The 26,975-nt window shown below is 32.7% G+C and overlaps 2 protein-coding genes and 1 long non-coding RNA gene across 7 annotated transcripts in view; 1 reads left to right on the forward strand and 2 right to left on the reverse strand.

The window, feature by feature from the left end:
• Positions 1-252: 252 nt before the first annotated feature.
• Positions 253-26,975, reverse strand: part of LOC121120322 (uncharacterized) — a 67,869-nt gene continuing 41,146 nt past the window's right edge. Inside the window, exons 6-8 of one of the 3 annotated variants that reach the window (XR_005865011.2) lie at positions 14,337-14,395; positions 11,255-11,332; positions 253-615 (exon numbers count right to left, since the gene is read on the reverse strand). Coding sequence is in view for 1 of the 3 variants with exons in the window: in XM_040715173.2 (XP_040571107.1) it covers positions 14,364-14,395 (32 nt within the window). In the remaining 2 variants the exon portion in view is untranslated. The remainder of the gene's footprint in view (positions 616-11,254; positions 11,333-14,336; positions 14,396-26,975) is intronic. The other 2 variants (XR_005865010.2, XM_040715173.2) reach the window with 2 other exon arrangements.
• Positions 20,209-21,658, reverse strand: LOC121120323 (neurotrophin 1). The gene is made up of 2 exons (XM_040715174.2): positions 21,529-21,658; positions 20,209-21,460 (listed from the first exon to the last, which is right to left on the reverse strand). Exons 1-2 carry the CDS (start codon positions 21,544-21,546, stop codon positions 20,636-20,638), a joined length of 843 nt encoding a protein of 280 aa, XP_040571108.1. The 5' UTR covers positions 21,547-21,658; the 3' UTR covers positions 20,209-20,635.
• Positions 23,012-26,204, forward strand: LOC121120324 (uncharacterized). Of its 3 annotated transcripts, none has more exons than XR_005865013.2 (4): positions 23,012-24,467; positions 24,523-24,708; positions 24,768-25,013; positions 25,397-26,204. It is a non-coding gene; the product is annotated as an uncharacterized lncRNA (long non-coding RNA). The 3 variants fall into 3 exon arrangements; XR_011781018.1 differs by having other exon boundaries at positions 23,012-24,074; positions 24,139-24,467; positions 24,523-25,013; XR_005865014.2 differs by having other exon boundaries at positions 24,523-25,013.

Raw genomic sequence — 26,975 nt, forward strand, 5'->3', positions numbered from 1 at the left:
ATTTTACTACGAGCCCAACGAAGACTTAAACTTATACAAATAATAATTTTTAATTTTTTGTCATTCCCGCACAAGTGATTAATTTATACTTTTACGTTCTCTTTTGAAGAATAAAAGACTAATGATAACTGTTTTTGTAAAATAAAAAAAAACACTTCTTAGGTTGCAATACCAAAAATTATCGCACTCTTCCATTTTTTATATTTTTTTCATCTATAGTTTGAACCTTAAATTAAAATAAAGACACTTGACTGAATCAAACTAATAAAATGTATTTACACATTGATCAAAGCTTTGAATGGTGTTTACAACAGCTACAAATATTTATAAATAAAAAGATTAAACACATAAATTATAATTTATAAGTTTAATTCGAAGATCTTCCCCATATTAAGCGCGAATGCAATTAACCTTTTTGAAAAGGTGAAGCTCTTGATATTTTTTCCACTTTTTCGACTTGATACAAAAATAAGCATATTCATGTTCAGTAAAAACTACAAAGAATCAGGTAGTATCCAACCAAACGAATTTTCGAAAAATTAAAATCCTGTTCATATACTAAATTAAAATAGTATTTTGTATTCCTTATTCACATTAATTTCCAAACTTTAAACCCTGAAATAGAAATAAATAGTATTAGTTATATTTTTTTGTAAAAAAATATATAAAGCAAAGCTCCAATGTTGCCCTTCTTCTGATAGTCTCAAGAATAATAAATAAACACTAACACAAAAACGCTATCTTAAAGAAAACCAATTTAAAAGATTTTATTTATATTTAATTTGTTTCTGTTAAAATTATAAACTAAAACGATCTGCTATAAATATCTAATAGGTAAATTTCTATTATAAAGCATCCTTGTATACAACATTTTTTTTGTTTTCTATCCATTTGATGTATATATAATCAAATTTTGGCACTCTTGAAAATCTAACATGTAAAAATCCTTATTTTTGTAAATATAAAGCATTTTTTTCAAATGTTTGACATTATGATTTATTTATAGCCATTGCCATTGCTAGATTGCCATGTTCCTTCTTCAACCATAATGAAGATTGAAGATGCACACTAAGATTTACTCGCTCATCTTCTTCCTAATTCCTTGTTTTAATTCGTATTCATTATATGTTCTGTTAGAAAAATAATTTAAATTAAAGCCAAGAATTTTGTAAAATTACGTGAACTGAAAAATTGGATAACACTTTAGCTTGACTAATCAAAACTCCAACATTTCGAGTTATGATTAGTCAAACTTTGAGTATCACTCAAAAAGACAGTAAAAAACTACTACAGGCGGGTTTTTTTCATTAAAAGAAGAATCAATGAATTAATAAGTAACCAAATTTCATGTTAAGTGAAAACTCTAAAAAAACGGAACTCAATTTAACACCGAAATAAAAACTCGATCGAACTCCCAATTTCTGAGTCGAATCCAATACTCATGAGATCCAGGAGGCTCGAGAATCGACGTTTTCCTACCCAACCCTTTAGACTAAAGGCTAGTTCTTTTAAATTTTCACAATTTTTCTATCCTTATCCCATCCCCAACAAACTGATTTTAATACAAACCGACACTAATTGCAAGTTAGTTCGGTAAAATTCAACTCAATCACGTCAGTTGACCATTATGTTTCTACCACAGTCTCCTTTTAATCAGGAACAAAAACTTAGTCCACTTCTTAGAGAAAGGAATATACTCCGTGTATATGGACTTTAACGACTATTCTAAGTCAGATGGAGTAATTGTGATACTATGATTTTTACATATACTTAATCAATGCAACCCCATCAAACCAATTAAAGAATATTTCTAAAAAAATAGCACATGCGAAAACCGTTTTTCTTGCATAATTTGTTTTCCTGTATTTTTATGTAAGCTGTCGATTTTATTTTTATGAACGTTCATGGGTTGAATCCTAATAAACTCTTGCTAAACTAGGAAGAATTTCCTCAGCATTTATTAAATAATTGTTCACCAGTTGGGAATAATTGGCCAAATTACTAATTGAGGTTTGTCCTTTTTTTCTTTTTGAAAGGAAAGGTTTCGAGATACAATAAAGGTAACGACGTAATTAACTCATCAAATATATTGAATTTATTAAACTTATTTGTTTAGAAAAGTGTAGTATTATGGGACACGCGTGCTTACACATGATGACTATATTATTATCATTCATCTGAGATAACTGTATTACTTCAAAATGTGAACACAATAAACGATAAGAGATGGAGTTTAAAACGCTATTTTTATCCCTTATACAATATAGTAAAAAATCATTCTTACTCTATTAAAAAAAATTGACAACACAACTCATTTTAGCTCATCTAAATCATTTCAGAATGGATAATATTATATTATAAATTGGCTTTTATTTTGTCAGATCGGATTGTGGTATTTAGTTTGTGAACATCCTCTGAGAATGAAGATACGTTTCTTCAGATACTAAAGGATTGTGTTTCAAATAAAATTTTATACGTTTATTTATCAACATACAAATTTCATCTATTTTATAAAATTATTTGAAAAAGAGTTTTAGGCTCTTTAAAGATAAATTTAACTCGTGGAAGGGGATTTTGCGATTACTAACATTTCAATTTTTCAAAACTTGTAATGTTTAATACGAAATGCTCGGTCAACATTATATTATAGTACTTGAGTATAATAAATGTTATATTTTAACTACAATTTAAATTTAATATTTTTTTATCCCCCACAGTGATCTGCATTCCATCTCTCAGCCTTTCTTCTTCATAAAAGAAAAAGTTCCCTGAATTAACTGGTTATAAACAAATTACGTCATTTTCTATTATTATTGGACTATTATATATATCAGTGGTTCCTAACCGGGGCTCTGCAAGATTACGTAAATTATACATTTATAACAAATTATTTCAGGAGGGGGGGAGAGGGAGTAACATAGGATATTAAAGAAACCATAGGGCTCCGTATTGATGAAAAATTTGGGAATCACTGTTAAGAAGTCTAGTTATTGAAAAATGTTTATTTTCTTACTCACACGCTATTTTTGATCACCCTTCAACGGAAATACTCAAATTTTGTATCGATAAACATACTATGATCTAGAATAGAAATTTCAATAGGGTTGAAATCAGGGCTGATGAGTCGGAGTTAAAGTTTTTTTTTTGCGAAGTTGGAGGACGGAGTCTGAAAATTGGTTCGGACTATAAAATATATTATTATAAAACTAGGACGAACACGCTATCTTAAAGATAGCCAATAAAAAATAGCTTATTTATGTAAAATTTTAAACTAAAACGATTTACAATAAACTATAATTATATGATAGGTAAATTTCTATAGTAAAACCTCCTTGTATTCAACATTTTTGGTTGCTTCTGTCTATTTGATGTGAATAATCAAACTTGCACTTTCTTTTGACACTCTTGAAAATGCAATAATTAATTTGCTATAAGAAAATACTGATTTTGGTAAATATAAAGCTATTTTTCAAATGTTTGACTCTGTGATTGTCATTGCCATTGCTAAATTACCATGTTCCTTATTCAACCATCAATATAATGAAGATTGAAGATATATACTAAGATTAACTTGCTCATCCTCTTCCAAATTCCCTTACATTTAATGGACCGACACTGCAGCCTTGGTTCTAATACTGGAGATGATATATATTTTAAAAGTATATATTAATCTCTACTCGTGTAAATCTGGAATTTTATTGAAAAATTCACTAGTAGCCTAGCTCTCAACATATACACTAAGAGTCGAGCACTATTAAGTTCGAACTTCATTTGAAAACAACAACTTTTTTTTCGAACCTAACAAATGTATTATATCTCTATGTAACATTTCTCGCACTAATAACTATGTGTTGACTTATATTTTGACATTTTTTTAATAATTCAATCTAATTTGTATAAATATTTCAAAAGACTACATCAGTAGTAGTTATCTACACGGTTGTTCAAAAGTTTTTAACTTCTCATTTGACATCGTAATTATTTTGGGGCTAAATCCAACAATCGAGAATCTGATTGGCTAACATTGAAAAGAGATTCAATCCTCATCAAAAGGTATAAATAGGGCCAAACAATTTTTCTCTCCCTCAGACGTCATACACCACTTAAGGAATGAAGTAAAGTTTTTCTTAGCCACGGAAAAACGTCAATTCAAATTTATCGACTCTTATCCGGAAAAATAAGCTACAGTTCAATTAAATACACAATTAATAAGCTCTACAATACCGGAAGTGTCAATGATTGGCCAAGATCCACTCCCTCAAGGACTGCACGAAGCAAGAAGAACATCGAGATACTTCGGTTTAAGATTTATTTGAATCCGAAAAGATCGATGTCCAAATGGGTGATGAAATAGGAATCTCAACGTCGTCCGGGAGGATTTGAAAATGATGCCCCACAAGTTATGGTACGGTCAAAACATAAATGCCAGTAACAGAGCGAAGAGAGTCGAACGTTGTCGAGAATTGTAACAAGTTTGTACGCCGAGGACGAAAATTGTTTTCAGCCATGAAAAAAGTAGAATTTGAACCAAAAGTTCAATATAAAAAACAATGGGAGTTGGTCCAAGTCCCATGTTTTGTCCAGAATACAATAAAACCATACCTGTTCTTACCAACAGACGATCTCTTATGGCCTGGGCAGCAGTTTCGAGTTCTGGAGAGAAACTCCACTTAGTTTTTTTTTTTTTTGCCCGAAGGTCTCCGTATGAACCATCATGATTACATCTCAAGGATTTTAAAGCCCGTGATGCTTCCATGGTTTGAAAGTAGCCCCTTATTCGTTTTCCACCAAGATGGGGCTCCCATAAACACCGGACGCCGACCTCGAGAATGGTTGGAACAGCACATTTCATTTCGGTACAAATCAATGTGGCCACGTTCAAGTCCAGATGCTAATCCCTGCCATTATTTTGTATAGGTATATCAAGAGTCAAATGTGAAAGTCCAGTCCTATCAAAGTTTGGATACTCTACTAAATGCTATCGAAGATGCATGGGACGAACTCCCCAAAATAATGATCCGTACAGCATGCAATTCATTTCAACGTCGATTATCATTAATAGTTTCGAATGATGGTGGATATATAGAATAAGTTAATAATAAAATTATTGTTAAAAATATACTTATAGACTTTTATTATAACTAAATTTAGATATTTATATTGATAAATTAATTATGGCGTTAATAATGAGATTTAAAACTTTTAACCAACCCTTTATATATCTTTCATGTTAAATATTATACAAATAATATCCAGAAGAGTAAACAGATTTAAAATATGCTGATAATACTGTCATTGTTAGTAGATGGGACTGGGAAAAATTACAAAACTCTGATTCTTGTACATTAAAAAGTCTACCGCAGCAATGTTTAAATTACAACTGTATAAATTGAGAATTGACTCTTTTTTTGTTATCAGTAGATAGGGTGCTACAATAGGTATAGTTTTTTTATGGTAATGCATGGCAATCAAACTATAGAAGTAACAGGTGTGGTTTTATTCTAGAGGCAAGATTCTAAAGTTTTCCTTGAAATACAGTCAGTTGCTATTATGCGTAGTGAGGAACGTACGTTGACCGTCAGAAATAGATATTGCCAAAAATGGTTTGACATAATCTACTACTGGGTGTGGCGAAAAAATCTTTACACTTCGTTTTGGACGCGGGCAAGAAACCAATAGAGATTGTAAAGCAGTTGGGGATCTCCAAGCCAACCTTCAACATGAACGTGGTTTTCCAGCAGGATGGTGCGACTGCACACACGTCCAAAAAAGCCCGGAAGTGTTTGGGGGACAACTTGCCTTTCTAGCCAACAGATGCCAACCCATTAGACTTTACTTTTTTGGATGTATGTTGAGTCCAAGGCATGTACTGTCTATCACTCAAATATCAGAAGCCTTAAGGACACAGTCATCTAGCACTGGGAGGCCATCTCTGAGGAATACATCTGCAATGGATACATGGCCTTCTGTGCCTTCCCCCTCCCCCTGGAAGCTATCATTGCTCTCAAGGAGGGTTACATCGATTATTAGGTAGCCAAGACATCATATTACTTATGATTAGCATACCCTGTTACAACTGGCTGCTGAAATACATCTTGATAAAGTTAGGAATTGAAAGTGTTAAGATTTTGTCACCGCACCCGGTATAATATAATATTTTAGTACGTGTAAGTCCTTCTGCTAATAAAAACGCCTAACCAGGGTATTTATTTCACAAACAGAGACAGATACAGACTTTAAACATCAAATAAAAGTTGTTCCGAATTCTGAGTTATGTACTTAGTGTCATGTTTAATTCTGATCAGACCAGTTTCCTGGTCTCTGGAGGGAAAGCTTGTTTTTTGGCTAATAAGTTTATATTTTTCATAAAACAAGATCGATTCTCCGTTTCTCAAAGTTTTTTTCTACGAGGCTGTAGATTCGAAAATGCACCAAAAAAAAATTAAAAATCCAAAAAGGGAGAACGTACATAGATGAAGCAGAGAAAAACGCATTATGAGTTTTTTACTTCAATGAAAACCCTAAGAAGATTTTTTAAAGAGTCAAATACAATATTAAACCGCTGAGAAACTGATCGACAAGTTATTACTATGATTGATATTTGTTTCAATTTTTACATGGACATATTGTATACAAATTCAGTCAATTTGATCTTACGGTATTTGAACTTTAAATCGAATTTTAATATCATCAATTTCTGATGGTGAGGTTTGTTCTTAACCAGCTAATCCCTTTCTTATTTTCGATATTCTCGCAACGTGAATACTTATACACTCTTCTTTAAAAAAAAATTTCACTTCATGAAGTTTGTTACCAAATGACCGATTTTTATCAGATTCAGTCAACCTTAAAAACCACGGCTCCTAAGAACTTACTCACTTTTTTAAATTAATATAAACTATAGTACCCATATCAACGGACAGTCACAATACAGGGTGCCCACAATAAATTGGAACTATCTTAAAATTCAACCTGCTTGATAAAAATGGAATTTGGAGTGTATTTGTTAGACATGATATTAAACAATAAATTTATTCAATATGTCCTCCCTCAGCAGCCACCATCTTCTCCATTCTGCCCCTAAAGGATTTGCATGCCCTGATGACTTCCGCGGAATCGACAGCATTCCACTCCCTCGTAATGGAGCCCTTCAGGGCCAGCTCTTGTGGCTGACCTTGCATACCTCCCTCTCTAACTTTCCCTACAAGTAGTAATCACACGGATTGAGGTCGGGTGAGTTGGAGGGCCAGTTGTTTCGATCCCAAAAGTGATATCGTGGGAGTTGAAGGGGTTAGTGGTCCTCATGGCAATGTGTGCGGGTGCTGAGTCTTGTTGGAATATGAACTCCCTCCCAGCGGCCGTCTCCTTCATCCAGGGGATGACAAACTCCTCCATGACTTCGCAGTACCTTATCGCGTTAACCCTTTCCTTGGGATTGAAGAAGAAAGGAGGCATCACCTCACCGGTGCTACAGATGACACCCAGGGTCATCACAGAGGCCGGGAACTTTGTGGTGAAGACCGCAGGGACCTCTTCTCTCTCCTTGGCAAGCCACCTGTCATTCTGGACGTTGTAGCTTCTGTCGACAGTCCAGTTCTTCTCGTCCGAGAAGAAGATGATTCTTCCTCCATGGCTCTACAGGTCATTGAGGAGACGCTTACCGTTGGTGAGCCTGGTAGCCTTCATGGATGCCGTGAGGATGTGTTGTTTGGGCATTCACAGCCTTGGAGACCAGCTACTTGCTCACTCCACGGTTCTTGGCCAACCTGGACAAGGAAGTCTCCGGCGAAGCCTTGATGGACTTCCGGAGGCCTTCAAGGAAGCGGGGAGTGTGGATTCGGTCACTTCTCATGTTGTGGGCCTGGCCTTGTGGCAGACCTTCCCCTCAACCTCCCAGGCATTGAAGACCCGGTATACCGTAGTCTTGGGGTAGTTAAGAAGCTTTTAGATAGCAGAGGGCTTGTGTCCCGCGCGAGCCAATTCGAGGATGACGTCTCTCCTTGCTTGTTCCTTGATGACTATTGTTTGTTGTCAAAACAAATTGTGGTGGAAGTTATAGTGTATTGTTCACGCAACCTTTTCTATTAGTATGATTTAACCCCGAATATCCACATTATGGATCTGGATGAAGTTTAAAGTAGTTCCAATTTATCGTGGACACCCTGTATTGAGAAAAAGTATCCCAACTTGTTTTTATATTATCGCCATACATATATTATGGCAAATATACCTTCTCACATATAACTTAAGGTTTAATATGGTACTCCGTCCAATTGCAGTTGTTTGTAATGCCTTATTGCATTCATTAGCGCAAAATGATTGTATTTAATTCAATTTTAATATATTTAAAATAAAAAATATATAAATACTTCAAGTCAAGGAAGACCCATTTTAAGCCCGAAAAAATAAGTGCAAACATACATTTTTGCTGTTATATGTATATGAGAGCAAAAATTCCTCGGACAAAAGGTTCCAGGACAAAAATTCCCATGGTAAACCCTCTAGGGGCTAATTTTCCGGTAACCAATTTCTTCCATTTCTAAAAGACAAAAAACTATTTGTTTAATTCATTTCCATAATTTGAAATTTACAAAATTATTTGAACGCGAATAACTCCAAAAATAATTATGCTAGAGACCCAAAATTGATGTGATCTAGTTTAGTGCCATGCAATAATTTTAGTTTGGTGCAGTTTGTTCAAATCGTATAATTGGAACTTGATTCATTCTTTGAAACCCAATATTTATCAGATCAATTACCTAATCAACTAATCGTCCAGAACTATAAAATAAGATATGTTCCCAATTAAATTTTGTATCTTTTTGCATAATAAGTTATCTCTCTAACTCTTATTAATGAAAATTAATTTAAAAAGAAATTAATAAATCCGGAGGCATTAAAATACTGAAGTTCAGTGTATGAATAATTGGGAACGTCACCTATAGGATATGATTTTTACAAGTGTGTAAAACAAAACTCTAAATGAGTGCTATTATTTTGATACAAAAATAAATAATTATGATTTAGAAAACTAGTTTAATTGCATTTTTGAATAATGTCCCCACACGCTATAGTTAGCAATAATTCAAAATTTAATTCCATGCCATAATCACGTTTTTGTTATTGTGGAGGGGGGGGCTGATTTGAGTGACTATGGATGACTACTATTGCTCACTTCAGCGGGTTGGAATCTCCCTCGTATTATTTATTCTTCTTTACTACTTAGGCTTCATAACAAGTATGCCTGTTAACCAGAGCAGGTCTCTAAAGAGAGTTATGACAGTGATTTTTTCCGATCAGTGATCTATCATATAAACATTATTATCTTAATATCCTATAATACAAAAAATATTATTTAGTCTAACGTTCTTGTTGTCTAACTCAAACTCAATGTTGTTTGTTCCAACCGTTCCTGCCTACAAAGTCTCCAGTTGTAAAATTTGACTCGTTGTATTTAAATGCCTTTTCTGGGGGAAATCTACTGATAAATATAATCTCTAAACAGGTTTAAACAATAGCAAATAATATATGGTTACTGTGTAAAAAAAATTGCACGTAACCAGCTCGGAGTAATTGAGCCAAAAACAAAGTACTACTATTGCCTCTGATCTCTTCTTCCTAAAACGAAGAATAGTAATGAGGATAAATTAGATATGAGCAAAAAAAAGCTTATTAATATTATTTCAAAAAGTAATTTACAAAACAACAATAACAAAAAGATGAAACAATAATTGAAATATGAAAAGTGTGTGACGAGAATAATGTTGCAAATCAGAAATTGTTATCATACCTATTAGAGTTTCTAATTTCCGGGGAAATTGTGTTACAGTATAATCAGTATAACTTCTTTTTTCCAAAATGGAATTTATCCTGATGCATCCTGTATAATTATGAAATACAGTAACTGCCCAATGAAATGAAGTTTGTATTTTGAAATAATTCATGGCAGGATTTAACGCGAAAACAAAAAAAATTCCAGGAACTACCCGTAGGAGTAAAATCCCGGAAAAACTGGATCCCGTAAAAATACAATGGGTTAAGTAAACCTGGAATGATAATGGTAATAATATTTTCTTATTATACTTATTCGAGGCACTCTTTCCAATTAACAGGGATGTTTCCTATATTCTGTACCCATAATGTATACATATATTTATTATACATGCACAGATATATGGGGTTGAAGGTCGAATTGAATGAAGCCACAAATTGACTTTTGATTTCCTTGTATGCCATATATATATATATTAAGAGCAAAAAAACTAACTTTAAATAGAGTTGAATATGATTTATGAATCTCCTTAATCATTCGTTTGATTATTAGATGACGATATGTTTTTTAATCAAACGCCTCATTCTCCACTTTAGATACATAAAAGGATGACAATTGCCTGCCCTAGGATGTTTGAATGTTTGTTAAGTGTCTTAAAAAAAGGATTCCTCTATATATTATACAAATTATTATATTTAGGCAACAAAGCTTTACGATGGGTTAAATAAGTAGGGGTAATTTTGTGTCGGTCCTTTCAATGGACTCCGGTCCAGTTCAGTACAGTGCAGTCTAGTCCATTTCGACTTTTTAGTCCTTAAAATAAGGAAAAATCGATATCTTGTTCAAGGGTGTCTTCCTTATTTATTAATTTGAATTTAAGGAGTAATCCTAGACTAGACTGAACTGACACAACACTAGTGCTGAGTTAAATCAAAAATAAATGAATTAATTTCATGGTTTTATATATATTTTTAAAGAAGGATGACCTTACCTTCTACCAAGGCCGGCTTTATCGTGAGCAGAGCCTAAAGCAAAGATAAATGGATGAGGCCCTTTTCTATATTTTTTTCCAAATTCTAATTTAATTTTGAACTTTTTAATGGAAATATTCCGAATCTTGTTTATTATTTTATATTTTCGCGCGGGCACCTATTTTTATGGATAAATTGCAGGACCTAAACTGAGCCTATTTGTGATCATAACTACAACAGGTAGTGAATAAATCTTGCACCATCTCTTTAACTATATTTTTTTAGAGCTGTAAAGATTTGCAATCATAAAGTAGCGAGATATTGCAAACAAATATATGTATATCAGTTCTGTACAAAGATGGAAACAAAGCAGTAAGGTAGTCAAGTTAACCCCGAAGCAGTCAAACACTCTTTTGAGTCCAAATTAGCAAACAGAAGTCACCTATTCATCAATTATGACTGAAGCGTTGTAGGACCCTTCTTAAATAAATCATATTTAATTTCTACCCACCCCGGATCCCGCTCTTGTCACAAGTAGAGTCCAAAGCCTGCTGAGTCCTTCACACCAATATTGCAAACCTAAAGTCTTCTTTGAATAAGGAGTAGAAGAAAATGAGTTGTAGGGACATTTCACATGTATACAAGGCCTTCCGACCCCGTTTGGAGAGTGGCATTGCGGCCAATGGAGTTCATGTTTACAAATAATATTTTGTATATATATTGAATAAATATTTCAACTATTTCTAGCATGTTCGAGTTCATTTGACTTCATTCAGACTAAAGTAAAAAACATCATGCAAGGTGGTGCAAAACTTATTCACTATTTAAATTTATTAAATCTTACGCTTATAAAAAATAATAATAGTATTTATCAATTTAATGTCAATTTTTAAGTGAGAAATATCTTATTTAACGTCCAGAGAATCTACCAAATTGACAAAATAGAATAGACATTAAATTGTTTCAGCATTTTTTTAAATTTTAAAGTTTTTTTTTTTTTTTTTTTTTTAAGGTAAACAGAAAGAGAAGAAAGGGTAACAGTTGGTATTGGACGTCTCATTTATCAATAGGGTAGGGGTTTAAATTTTCAAACTTTTTAAGCGGGTGTTATATGTATGGCCCCTTTTACTTTGAGCCCAATTAAGGCAAAGCAAAATGAGAGGATCTTTTTATATTGTTGAGATGGCTTTTATGTTGTACTTTTTATTTGAACATTTTTTTATGACTTTATTTAATACAAACGTCTTGACGAATAATAACAAATAAAAAATTCGCTTAATATTACGTATTACAAATATCAAAACTTATTTGTGTGTTCCATACCCAAGGGAGTACCTTCAAGTGTAAGTAATATTATTGCAATACAATTTCCTTACAATTTTTTTAATTCAGTTCCATGTTCTAAGAAATGGATCGAGAGGATTGGTAAGGAGGGGGGGAATAAATAGCTTAGGGGCTCATAAAATATGGTTGAATACCCTACGCCCTCATATTAGCCCGGAGGGTAGTGTGGGATTGCTAAAAACCACATGAGGCTCGAGGGGTTGAAACTATTTTTGGTAGGAGTTCCTTGGATATATATGATGCTTTGGTGATGGCTTTTAAGAATCCAGGGTTACCCCAAGTACCCTGCTCAACTCGATAACTTTGAACTATTTTTTGATATTAGAGGGGATCCTTGGATGTATTGGATGATTTGGTTGTGGTTTTTAGAAATCCCACATTACCCCCGGTCGAACGGATTGAATTTAAAAAATGATATTTTTCATAAATAATAAAAAGGAAATTTATAATTTGCAATCATTCATCATGAAGTTCCTGAGTGCAGTTTCCCAGTAACACTTTATAAGTATAAGGAAATGAGTTATCTCACAAAAATAATGAAGAGTATCTCCTTATGAAGTAATTTATTTATTTGACTTGTCCCTACTAGAATCTACATAGATGATGAACGAAACCATTCTTCCCTCCTACTGTTTCTGTCAACTTGACTTTGGTTTCAAGGCTCAACTTCTTGAAAATATTATGTTGTAGGTTCATTTTGTGTGGTATATGGGATATGATATATATGTGTATGTTTGCACAATACACATTTTGTATATACATAGTATGGAAGCTGATGATTAGATCAGTGCTTCTATGCAGATGTACGGATCAAAATAAATATCATAAATAATCCTTAATTTTGATTCTTTGTACAATAAATGAAGTTCTATCTTAGCCCAGAGGTGTATGAAAAAAAAATTCATATGAGAAAAAAAAAAACACTTTGATCATTGTACAATTGTTTAATTGTACAAAAAAACATTTAAGGAAAGTATGAATAGTTTTGAAAAAAAAATTAAAGGGAGCGTAAAGGCTTTTTGAAAATTGACATTTTTAAAGCAAATACAAAGTATTTGCTTGACCATTGCCCATATACTTCAAATTTAAGCCTTTTTTTCTTTTGTAAACACAATAAATTGAGCTTAATAAATTAGGAACAAAATATATTTTATAATTATTTTGAAGAAAAAAAATATTAAAATGTCCAAAATAACGTCAATTTTTACATGTGTAATAAATTTTGTCTTCAAATGCCATCTACTATTATTTAAACTTATTTGAAAATATTTCCGGATACTTTTGCTCGACCCTGTATATATCGATAAAGTATTAATTTAACCTGAGATTGAATCTAATTTAACCCTAATCTAAGAAAAGTTCAAGCATTTAATACATCTAAAATCTAAAGGGTTGACGAATGGGGAAAAAAAATATGTTAAAGGTCCTTGTTATTTTTGGAATTTCAAAGAAGAAGGGTGGAACTTCTGAAGTAACAATGGCTCTGGACTTTTCAATTTTTAATTGTAAAGCCCTCATCACCAACCGACTAACTAACTATCAGACTATTCCGGAGACTGAGTTGAGAGGTATCATCTTGGCAGCTTCGGCCTGCTATGTCTCTCTCACAATGAAAATTCCTGAATCAGGATGTGAGTCATGGAATTTTGCATGGGAAGAAATCCGGTACCTTCCATCAACTTCACGGAATCATCGAAGTATTTTAAAAAAGGTTTTAAAAAATTTTAACAAATATTTATCATAATTTTTAATTTGCATGTTTACTGTTGTTTTTTCAAAAATTGATATTTAGTTGAAATTCTACCCCGGAGCATTAAGTATAAACTATAATGTTTATTTATGCAATTTTTTACGCAATTGTATGTTCTACATAATATATAAACCAAATAAAGAATGTTGAAAAAAAAAATACATCTTTTGATGATACTATTAGCTATAGTATTCTTTTAATAGGAAGTGTTCATACAAAATAACAACATGATAGAAATCGCAACTTGTAAACACCACTTACATATCTAGGTATTCCTTATAACAGTAAACATGGGTAAATTACCGCAAATTGGGTAATTTAGAAGATTTTGGGGGTAATAGGACTAGATGCTATTTCTATGCCATAACTAAGAACTTTTATTTCCAAAGCTTTAAATGAAATAAATAACATTCCGTTAATTTGTGGTAAATTAATTTTACTACAAGTTCTTTTGGGGTAATGCTAAAAAAAAGTTACTTGTTAAAAAAACGACACTCACCCAGACAATCCATAGTTTTGAGTTGCATTAGGATAGTAATGCTCGTAGTATTCCCAACTCTATAAAAAATAAAATAAATGTTATACATCATAAAAATCAAAGTAACAAGTACAATATGCATTTTATAGAACTGTAAGAAAATAAACATATATAGTATTAAATACAATATAATTTCAAACATCCCAAGAATAAAGGAATTTTTGGGTGTATGGAACACATAAAATGTATGATAAAACGAAGGCTAACGCCTATTTTATATTAGTTTAAAGATCGGAGAACAAGAAATAGTTAGATAACTGCATATCAGATGCATGTTTTATGCATTTTTAGATTTTTTTCTCACGAAATCATGCTATATATAGCATCATAGTAAATTTTTTTTTTGCCCATGACGATTACAAGACGAATAAAAAACAAAATATTTTTTCATTACTGACGTCACTAAAAAGTTAATACGCTTTAAACTGTCACTAATCGGGATACGTGTTGCCTTTAATTTAGGAATCAAAATATGATGACCTTGATAAATTTAAAATTAATAGCCATTTTAGTTCCGAGAAAGAAAGTTTCCTGGTTAAATCTTTACAAATAATATTAAAGTACAGTGTGTTAAAAAAAAACCGGAAAATTTACCTAATATGAAAATTCAGACTTTATTTTTTTAAAAAAAGAACATAAATATGTCTTTCAAATGATACCATATTAGTTGAAATTAAACTTCTGATGTTCCTTCATATCCGGATGAACTTGATTTTTTAATATTAACAGATTCAAAATTTATTTCCATGCTATGACCATTCACAGCTTACAGTTGTTTAACAACGAACTTTGAGCCCCTGCAACATGCACAGAGAAGATGTTGTTGTTTTTTTGGCGGATAGCCAGGATTTTTTGGCGTCAGTTAAAAAAATGATATCACTTAACGATTTAATTATTACACACTTGTAGAACAGACAGAGTTTCCTTGTTGCAATCCACGCCGGACAAGACAATTTTGAGATTGTAACTTCTTGTAAAAGTCTTTTTTCTTGAGTCAAAAATGAACTGGAAGAGTTTGAGGGGATTATGAATCAACAGCAAGGCATCACAAGATGAGGTCAGGCTGCCAAGAGTTTTAGTTTTTTTTAATACTTTATTGGACCTATTGTTTAACCTCCAAACTCATATACTTCTTTTGTGTGGGGTACAGATAACAGATCCTCTTTCAGCACAGCATCCGTGCTGATGTCCAGGATCTGGAAGAAACTTTGTAATCTCCAAAGGAGACTTTTATCAAGACCTGCTCCTGTTTCCAAGGTCGAGTCGTTTATTGACGACAAAGGTGATTATATTGGAGATTTTTTTTTTTCAGCTTCCATTTGGCCTTGTTTTATTTTTAAAATTAGATGATTAGTTTAGAAGAAAATTTATTTAAAAAATAAATCGTGCTGGTTGTTAAATAGAGGTCGCACCCTGTCCTAGGATATATTCGTCTGAAACTTTAATAGAAAGAGAAAGCTGTCAGTTGCTATTAATTGCACCATTCTTAGCTCTGACCTCGATGACACCTAGGACCCAAAAGGTATTATTCTCTTATATATTTAAAACGTAATGGAAAAGCTCCTTTGAACACCCCAACCCTTCTGCCTTTACTACACAACGTTATTCATGACCTTCTCATGTAAAAATTAATGTGGAATATTGTATATACACTTATTCATAAATACGTTTCTCTTATCGTTTCTACATGATTTTTATTTTAATAACATTATATACCTAAACCTTGAAATACATTGTGACTCATGTCTTGATGCCAACGATAAGGATTTCATATTTGTCTTATGAAGGAGAAAGCATTTTATTAATATAAAAAATATATATATTTTTTTAAATATTATTATTAAGTGCTGTAATTGATGGATACGTATTAACATTTTGGATATAATGTTGCCTAAATATGCAGACCATATATGGAGAGTAACGCCATTGAAATAAAGATGAAACCATTGAGTTATTCTTAATAGATTTATTCAATTTTATGATTTTAATTTATTATCTTTTAAGTGCGACTAATTATCATAAATACTTTTACTTAATTTGGCCAGCTTTTGCAGCAATAATCTATCTCAATCTTCTCAGAACAGCGTTTCCACAGGAACGAACAGTATTTAGTAGAAATATCATTACATTTCTTCAACAATGCATCCTTCAGGGAGTCAAAACTTGGATGGTCCAAACAACATCCGTTTTCTTCATTTAATGACCACATTGAAAAATCCAAGGGATTTATATCAGGGTTTGAAGCAGGCCAGTATTTTACATTAAGAAATCCGGTCAAATTTTTTTCACACCAACCCTGGATAGATTTTGAGTTATGTGATCGCGCTCCATTTTTAATAAAGGTATATTTTTTACTTTGAAATACCTCTTGATCCAAGGAAACAATGTCGGTACCAATATTAGCTTCTGGCAAGTCTCTTCATTGAGTTTGATCCCTTGTTAAATAAAAAAAAGTTGAGACTTTGCATCATCATATACAACATCCTAAAACGTAATTCATGTGGGCTTCTGACGCTGATAGCGGATCCTTACTGTTGAAGGGATTGAAGCGATTTCTTATACAATCGCACGGTCATTTTAGAGAGTAATGTGGTTTAGATAGTAAAATATTTATCACAACTGAAAAGGAGATGTGGGAGCGTGCCATTTCTAATTCATTTATGAAGGATCTTGTCTTTTCAATTATATTTCGTCTTGTATTTGTAGTTAATATATGGCACTTCTACAAACGATACACAGACATCTTAATTTGAGATACCCTGGGCTCAAAAATATCATATATTTTCTCCAGTTCCCTTTGATGCCGTACAGGATTTCTTCGAATTAACTCCCAGATGGCTTTGATCACTTTGCAAGTCTTTTTCGACTTTGGTCCATCACACCTTCCCCTATTGGTTTATGACGTTTAATTGTTCTCCAAACAAAAACACGTTTTATATCCAAATATTTAAGGGATTTTAAGATGACAGAATTTGACTTCCCTTTCTCGTATAAATTAATGATAAACTTCCATTCTTCATTAAACATTTTCCACATGCAAACACAACTTCTCCAATTGTTTCTTTTACCAATAGGTTTCTAAAACTTAACAGAAGTACCATATACACTTTATTTTCATATAGACCACAATATCCATATTATAATAAGTTTGTTATCGGACTTAAGTTATAACCTTGTACATGAGGATCTGCGAATGATAAGGAATAAAAACAACATTTTAATCAATTTTTAGTTTTTTTTTATATTCGTGTCCTCACCCTGTATATATTTGTGTTGATTTTCGGTCTGTAAATCCCAGACAAGTTTGAGATCGCTATAATTTTATCTACTTGTTCTAACTTAGAAAATAAATTTGAGGGAAAAAAAATTTAGAAAAGGAAGTTTCAGTCTACAATTTTAATTTCGGTCCATGGTTTGAATTTTGATCTTATAAAAATTATGTCTCAGACACGTCTCTCCACTAATATGTCACATCTTTTTAAAACTAATTTAAAAATTTAACCATTTGTATACTCATTCTTCCTATTAAATCCATGAATCCATTTAATAAATTTTATTAATTATTAAATTATTCTTGCTAGGTAAATATTTAATCAAGAAGATGGCATTAACCTTTACGATATCTAGAGATAGGTAGGTATATCACTTAATTCATGTATATGTACACTAGGCATAGTATATACAAATGAGATTAATAGCATTGCACTAAGAATAAATGAACCAAAAACAAGGAGGAACCGTTAAGCGATTGGATCGTGGTGGTACATAGAAGGAAATATTGAATCCCAGAACATCGGGGATTATAAAAACTCGTGGTTTTACGCAATGTTTTATCATCGATAGCGGAAGTAGGATCATTGACAATGTGTGTGAAGCCATCTTCATTCAAGTCCCTTATTTATTTATTTTTTTAATAAATTAACATATTATTATAGACTATTATGTTCACCAACTACCTAATTGTTTTGTTATAAGATATATTTCAATTTTTTATGTGAAGAACATTAATTTGATATAATATTCATGGTGAATATATTTTTATGGAGCAATCAATTTCTAAGAACTTCAATCATTTGTTTATTTCAACCATCTCCAAAGATTTTGATTGAATTTGGTATATACTGCATACGTGGTTTGTCAAAAACAAGCTAGAATTATTTGTCTCAAAATGAAGCCTGGATTACTTTTGTATTCTCTGACTAATTGATTATTATTGTCAATTTCTCATTCATCCTTGGGAGATGCCTAAAATGGTTATTAAACTAGTAAAAGATGCATCGTCATAATGACTGTATTAGAAGTTGATAGATTTGATTTGAAAGAAACCATAGGATCAGGTCCAAATTAAGTCTAATAAATCAAATGAAGGTTCTAGACCGTAGACAACAATCTTGGATATCTCAACTCATATCAGGAGTTTAAATAAATAGGCGATAATTGCCCGGAATATGTTTAACAAATATTGGGCTGTAGATATACAGGGTATTAAGATCAAATCGGCACATTTTTTTAAATCCTTAAATTGTCGCCGAGGCCACTAATTTCTAAACTTAATTTTTTCCTTACAAAAATGTCAACTAATACTTATACTTAATCGGTGCAACACCATCCGAACAATTTAAGGATCATCAAAAAAATACTTGATAAGCCCTAGTCACTTCTCCACGTACCACCTAGAGAGATTGAGAACCACTGATCTATGGAATACACTTGGGATTTATTTGAGTCCACCTTTTCCGATTCCGAGTCAAGCCCAAGTCCTCATACTCCTAGTCCATATGGCAGAACTGTAGCTCTTGAGTACTTTTGTATTAACTTTGACTCGTTGCAGAACCATAAGGACTCGGACACTGAAAATCTGGACTCCAATAAGCTCTGCCATCAGGTTCTAAATCCACAAAATTCGAGTTCAAGTCTTCATACTCCGAGTCCATATGGATGAGCTGTAGTACTGAAATCATTTTGTAAGAACTTGGACTCGGCAAACGCTGACTTTAATACAGCTATATGATATAGTTTTGAGATTGACTCGAGTCCAAATCCATTAAAATAGAGATGAGTTAAAGTTTTTGATAATTTTTACACATTAGTCTCCTTTTAAATAAATCAACACTTTTCTTTTTTTTTATATAAGAATTGAAGCGTTTGTGGATTTTTTATTGAGTGATACTAGAAATGAGACAAATGAGTACTCCAACGTTTCGAGTAATGATTAGTCGATTCCGCCTTAGTATATTCGAAACCAGCACTAGTTCTTACATATATCACATAATACATAATCCACAGAGAGGATGTCATTAACCTCAACGTAGTAGACCAAATATCCTTTTCTCCACTTTATAAAACAATTAATTTTTTCCATCACACAAGGAAACAACGAATAGTATTCTTAACTATATTCCAAAGTAAAGCATGGGCTGTCAACTTGATGAACTCTATGAACCTATTAGATAACCCTCCTCCCCCCCTCATAATTTTTCTCACTATCCTTGAGCATCACCATCACACATCATTATATATTCACATCACATGAGTTGTTAGTTAGAGAAGGAAATTTAATATTGGAACTCTTAAGAAAAAGAACGTAAAAGGCCAAAGTCGTGAGGAAGGTAAAAAGCATTGGCAGGGCAAAAGGTCATAGTTCATGCTGAGCAATACATAATACAACATTGAATAATTGTTCCCTTTTTTAGTAAAATAATATAATATTTTTGAAAATATTTCTCTAATCAAGTAATTAATAAATTACATCTCTAATTAAATTTGATTCTACATATTGCCTAATAATAGTCGTCAGTCAAAAGTATCCCGATTCAATTAAAGTTCAAATAAATTACTCAATAAATATATGATATATTTTGCCATTTTTGTGGTACGAGTTATAAGCTGAGAGCTTTTCTTTACAAAGTTAAGAAGAAATTTTGATGGTTCTTTATGGAATGGTTGGAATAAATAAATAATTTAATTCTTTGACGTTGGAGGTCCTCGTCAATTTACATTAAGTGAGGAACTTGGATTGGTGATAATGCAGAGTGGAAAGAATTTGGAGAGGGAAGGACTCGTTGATAATGGAACTGCTTGAATAAACGTGGATGGAAGTACTACTATTTGGTATTAGGAACTGAGAGAAGAGAAAACGATTTCTGGGAACTTGTTCATCCATGTTCTTACACACATTGCATTTACTTATCCTTTCTTTATTCTGTCTCTTAAAGAATTGGCGACGTCCTCCAGGTGAAAAGATTTATTGTTTGGGTTACTTAGTGGGATTCAGCGAAGGCTCCATTGTAACAAGCACAAGAGGCTGGGAGCTTGAAGCTTTCGATGGCGAAGGGAAGGTATTGATCATAAGGATCGTAGGTCAAAAAGCGGTGGTAGATGGACTTTTGAACGCATTTGGTTTCGTAGCATTCGGGTACAAGAGGACAGTGGGATCCAGGGGTGGAGCAGTGTTCAACACGGGTGGTTTGGGTAAGGGTTTCGTAGTGAGCCTTGACATTGTTGACAATGATTCTCCATTTACCGTTGGCATTAACAGCTCTAAGAGGTTGAATGTACTTGGTTTCAGAGGGGCACAAGTAGGTTTCCTCAACAAGGCTCTTGAGACGATCTACAGAGTTCTCAGTGTTGGCAAGAACATCCTTGTAGATTTGTTGGACGGCATCGTAGTGGTATTCCAAGGCGTGCTCAATTTCATAGGTAGGGTACTCAGAATCCTCAACGCAATAAGTGTTGGGGTTACCTTTGGAGCACTTTGGAGGAGCATAGTGTTCGGGTTGATTGTGGTGGGGAGGGGCATAAGGAGCAGGGGATGGATGGTGAGGAGGTGCATAAGGAGCAGGTTCGTGGTGAGGAGGTGCATAAGGAGCAGGTTCGTGGTGAGGAGGTGCATAAGGAGCAGGCTCGTGGTGAGGAGGAGCATAAGGAGCAGGCTCGTGGTATGGTGAATAAGGAGCAGGCTCGTGGTAAGGAGATGGCTCATGATATGGAGCTGGGGATGGAGAGTATCCATAGACAGGAGCGGGTGTATATCCATAAGGGGCAGGGGTAGCGCCATAGACGGCAGCTATCAAAGTTGCTAAAACCTAGGAAGAAGGTAAGAACATTATGATAAAGATGATCAAAAGAGAGGCTTTGAGTATGAAGAACCTACCATGCACTTTAAAGCCATTGTGATGTTGTATTTGATTTTCTTCCTTACTCTGTAAAGAAAGACTCGTAACTCGACAATTAATACTTGACTCAACAGACTATTTATACTATTATTTTTTTCGTTCGTCAACTGATGCTGGCTTAACAGTGCTTTTTCTAAATAAAAAAATACAACATTTAATCGTTGCCTCAAATAATAAGGGCGTGCATTTCGTCTGATGATGTTGCTGCAATGTGACCTCCAAAAACATCTTCTGTAAATCTCCACCCAAAGGGGAAGTAGAGAGAATCCTGACGCCCGCGAAAAGGAGCAAAACCCTACAGTACATATGCGTACTAATGAATATCTCTCTTCTTCTTCTTTTCTTTTTTTTTTATACACAAAATATACCAAATTAAAAAAGAATCCATTGAGTAATCATCAGTTGACGTCAAATCCTCAAAGTGTTTCAACGACTTCTTCATATATTCAAATATATACTCGTAACTTATTTAAGAACATCTTAAATGAAGGCCCTTGTCTAATCCTTGTCAGAGTTCATCAATCATTGAAGTAATTACACAGCTAGTTATAAGAAATAAAGAGAGTAATTAGGTGGATGCATTTTAGGAAGGTGTCTCTTATTTATTCAAAATAAACAGCAAATTGCTCTTAATTATGTGATATTTATCTGTGTAACCACGTTCTATGGTTTGTAATGGAGCTCATAAAAGGGATTCCCTCATGAACTCATGTCTTTTAATTTGATTGTATAAGTATTCAACCCTTCCTTGAAATCCTTTGACAAGCCTCTTTCGAAAATTGATTTGTAAATCATTTATATTAGTTCAAGAGATTTCAAATTAATCATTTCATCTTTCATTTAAAGTAGTAAAGTTGGGTTGGTCCTTAAGATCGGACATAAAATCAGATATTCTTCATATTCTGTCCTGCTCTTGTCCATACTATCAGTCCTTAAAAATGTCTCAAATTTAAAAAAAAAAAAAATTGTGCCAGGGGCGGCAACAGGGAGTGGGCTGGAGGGGATGAAGCCCCTCCACCAAATATCCAAAAAATTGAATTCTTCAATTTTTTGTGAATAGCTTTGAATATCTTTGAAGTTTTTTTCCGAATAATTTAATTTTTGAATTTTTTTCCAACAATTAAATTTTTAGTAAGCAGCTGCGGATTTTTGTAATTTTTTTATTAAAAAAATCATTTATTGTGAATAACTGAATTTTTTACTGAAAATTAATTTTTAAAAAAAAGTTAATTTTCCTTTAAATAGGTATGGATTTTTGAAAAAATCCCCCAAAAAAAATATTTGGAGATTTTTTTTGCCAAAAAAAAAATCAATTTTTTCTTTAAGATTTTTAAATTTTTTTCCCCTAAATTTAATTTTTCTGTGAATAACTAATGATTTTTGATGATTTATTTTCACAAATTGTAATATTCAATATTTCAAATTAAATTTTTTTTTTTTTTTTTTTTTTTTTCAAAAATTTAACTATTGATATTTTTTCTGAATAGCTATGGATTTATGGATTTATTTTTTTTCCAAAAAATTCCAAACTACTACTGAGCCACCCTATTCAACCCTGTTTTTACACTACAAGGTTTTTTGGCGTTTTACATTCCTAGTTGCTAAGATATTATAGGTTAAAACAATTTTCCTTATAAAAAAAAGAGTAAAGATTAAAAATCCCTACTAGGGATAAGTGTAAGGAATTATGTTCCTATAATAATATTAAACCCCCACAACATATTAAAGCCAACAGAGGCGCAATCGGCAAAATGTATTGAATGTCTAATGCATATTAATGCATTGAAGTGTTATAATATGTCATCAAAGAATGAGTTACTTTTTTTATTTTGTTTCATTTTTTCATCAGATAATAAGCAGCGTTTCTTTATGTATGTATACTGCAAGTTGTGTCTTTGAGCATGGGATGAACTACCCATACATATAAATAAAAGGAATTGCATTTCTATTCAGAATGTAAGAATAGGTAATACCTACCTACAGATGTTGGTTGCCACATATGTTTTGTCTATAAGACATTTGTTTATCTAAGGAATGAATTTATGCAGAGAGTGTGTTGTTAACTTCCTACTTGATTAAAGTCCTCAACAAATGCTCATGATGCCTTGATAAAGTGGAGTAAAAATAAATCCATCACTTTTTTGTTTGATTTTTTTTTTAATTTTTTCATCTTTTACAATCAAAAGAGTGCTTCATGACGGTGGGACTCGACCATTTCCATTATTGTATCCACATTTTCGACAGTTGAACTTGCATCTTTGACATCAAAATTACCGGAACAGAATCGACGAAAAAAAAATTGAATGTGATTGGCTGGACAGTATCAGGTCCATAAGCATTATTCACATTTTCAGCCACCTAGCTTTCCTTTTTGCCTTTATCTAAGAAAAACTGTAAAATATGGAGTATTTTCTATTTGTTCGTATCCATCTTTGATGAACACTCAAACAATCCTGAGTTAAAGATCACAAAACTTTGTAAAAAGTTTTTTAAACAAAATTTTATCTTTCTAAAGCCATTTAGGGTAAATCGATTCAACTTATAAAACGGAAAAAATTGGAAAAATTATTGATTTCTTTTTACTCTAGAGGGGGTGAGGTTTTCAAATCCAGAAAAAATATTTCTCAGAATTAATTCAGTAATTCACAAATCTATTGCTCCTGCATGTATGAATCCCATAGTGAAGTAAATCACTCAAACAAACCACTTCCATGTTCTACCATAGCCTCCAACCTGGCACAGCCTTGATAAAGAACTCATTGGCCATGACCTCTACCTTGAGAATGGAAGTCCGACAAAAGTCAACAAGATTATGAATACTTTTATTTTACTTTTTCTCCAAGAAATATAGTAGTCCCAGTTATCAGAAAAATATAACCGTAATCCGAATTCTATTTTGTTCAGGTCTGAACTTTTGGTAAAATATTCATAAAATTTAAGACAAGTATCCATCTAATTTTCTCATTTTTAAGCTCGGAAAAAAATATAGAAGCTCATCTGGCCTTTTCTAGAGGATATCTGAAACAAAATCCCAGATTTTGGTCAATCCTCCCATGGTCTGATTAATTTCATCAGAAAAATAACAAAAATTAACAAGGGTATTAATGGGGCTCAGATCCGGTGAACTAGGAGGCCGCATGTCTACTCATTTTAATTGCGTATTTCAATCATTTGTTATGTGTTATAAGCCCAAAACGATCATAAGCCTTCCTTGCAGGTATTCCCGACCCAATAGATTCATTGAAAGCCTCGGCAACATCGTAAACAGTTTATTTTGTCAGCGTTGCAAGCTTGGTAATCTCCTTGAGCGTACGCCTGGCACGGTGGCACACAATTATGGTCGCAAGGCGTTCTTATTTGGAGGACATATCAAAGTTTCTTTATTTTTATATGCAGTCTTGTCAGCTGAATCTGATAAGCTCACTTTCATAAACATTGATTTGAGAGTTGCCAACATATTGAGGTATAAAATTTTTACGTATATAAAATCCCCACCTGTATATATCATATTATAATCAAGCAGAGTTCACATATAGGTAGATATATATGTATATAATATTGATATATATATATAATCTACTTATATAGATACATACAATTAGCTATTTCTTTGTTTCCTGCAAGGATAAATATCTAGCGTATACATGATATAAATAAACACAAATCAATAGTCATACAAATATGCAGGGTGCAGAAGCAAATTTTTCCAAAATTTAATAACTTTAACCCTTTATATACCATGTAAAACTCAATGGATAAGAAAAATGATCTCTATTGATTTTTAAGTGTCTTTGTGTATTTAAAAAATAATCAACGATTTATCCTTATATTTATCTTGTATTACAGTTTATTGGAGTTAATATTATAAATTTTTTTTCTCATAAAAGAGTACTCTTTATAAATAAGTAATTACATGAACGTTTATCTATGTAATGACTAGCATAACTCAATGTGACTACCCTTGAAAACGATCACGTTCTTAACATGAGAAAAAAAAACATTGGGCAGATCTTCTGGATGTATTACTTCAACATAATGGCTACCTTCTACTCTTCCATATTAATATAAGAGATATTACCAATCTTGGCCTCCAAAACGCTCCACATACTGGTTCGTAGAGGATGAAGATCAAGTGAGTATGGCGCCAGAAGGACTTGCACTAGAAGGAGGTAAAGCTTTTCAGGGAAAGAGAGGAGATGGAGAAACCCTATCCCAAGTCCATACATAATTTCCATCAGGGTAATTAGCCTTCAAGAAAGGCAACACAGTCCACCTGGCAACCCTGTTGTAGGCATCGGGATCAACTTTCTCCTTCTGTGTTGTAGAAATATGAGTCGATCTTCCTGTCATCCCACACTGCAATACCTAGATACATGACCTGAGGAGTTGGATTCTTTCTTCTGAAGGCACTCTTAACATACTTGAATAATCAATCTGCATTCACAAGATCCGGCTTTGTTTGCTGTACAATATGCAATCATTTTTTGTTTGAATAAAAAAATATATCTAAATTTAGGAAAATCTAACTTATTAGCTGGTTGTATAATTATTATTTTTTCTTTTAACCCTCAAATAATGCTATAATCAAATAAAACTGTGATGAAAAATTAGCTCCTGCACTCTGTACAATATACATATATTAATGTCGTTTAAAGATAATTGAGTCGACGTAAATTGTAATCATAAAATTGTTGTACGTACATCTACAATTGAGGAAATTGAGTACTCCTGTCATTTCATTTATACGTTTGAAGATAAATATTTATTGCAAATAGACTATTTCATTATTATTTATTCTTAATGATAAGGGCTCAAAAGAGAGGTTCTTTAATTAATGCCACACCCAATATCCCATTTTAATTATAAAAACTACACAAAAAGTATGAAATTGGTGGTATGTGTGAATACATTTATGTGCAATCAGAGATTTTAATGACCTCTTATCATGGAAAAGTATTACGAAATTACAATTTTTTTAATACTGTTTTTCATCATGAAAGACTCCACTTAAAGTTCACTGAGAAGGATACCTAATATTAAATAAGTTCACCGCAAGGGCTTTTTCTGTTCTGAACATTTCAATTTTATCTCTACTCATTGTAAATTTAATTCTGAGACACTTTTTTAAATGATATGTTTTGTACCAGTTCCGTTACTCATTCGACTAAAAATATATAGCAAAGATGTTATTAAGGAAAATTGATATACACTTACAGGGGCGTCCACACAATTTTTGCGTGTGGTAGGGGGAAAGGCATAGCTCAGAAGAATGAGCGCAAAATCTCCTCCTAACATCAAATTGAGTTATGTATCTCATTTGTTTCGTTTTGTGTTACGTTAATCTTGACCCCTCAAAATGTAATTGCCTCTTACTTTGACCATATACAATCTTCTTACAAAGTTTCATCAAAATCGATTCGTAACT

The sequence above is a fragment of the Lepeophtheirus salmonis genome, chromosome 6, assembly GCF_016086655.4.
Source record: "Lepeophtheirus salmonis chromosome 6, UVic_Lsal_1.4, whole genome shotgun sequence".
NCBI lineage: Eukaryota > Metazoa > Arthropoda > Copepoda > Siphonostomatoida > Caligidae > Lepeophtheirus > Lepeophtheirus salmonis.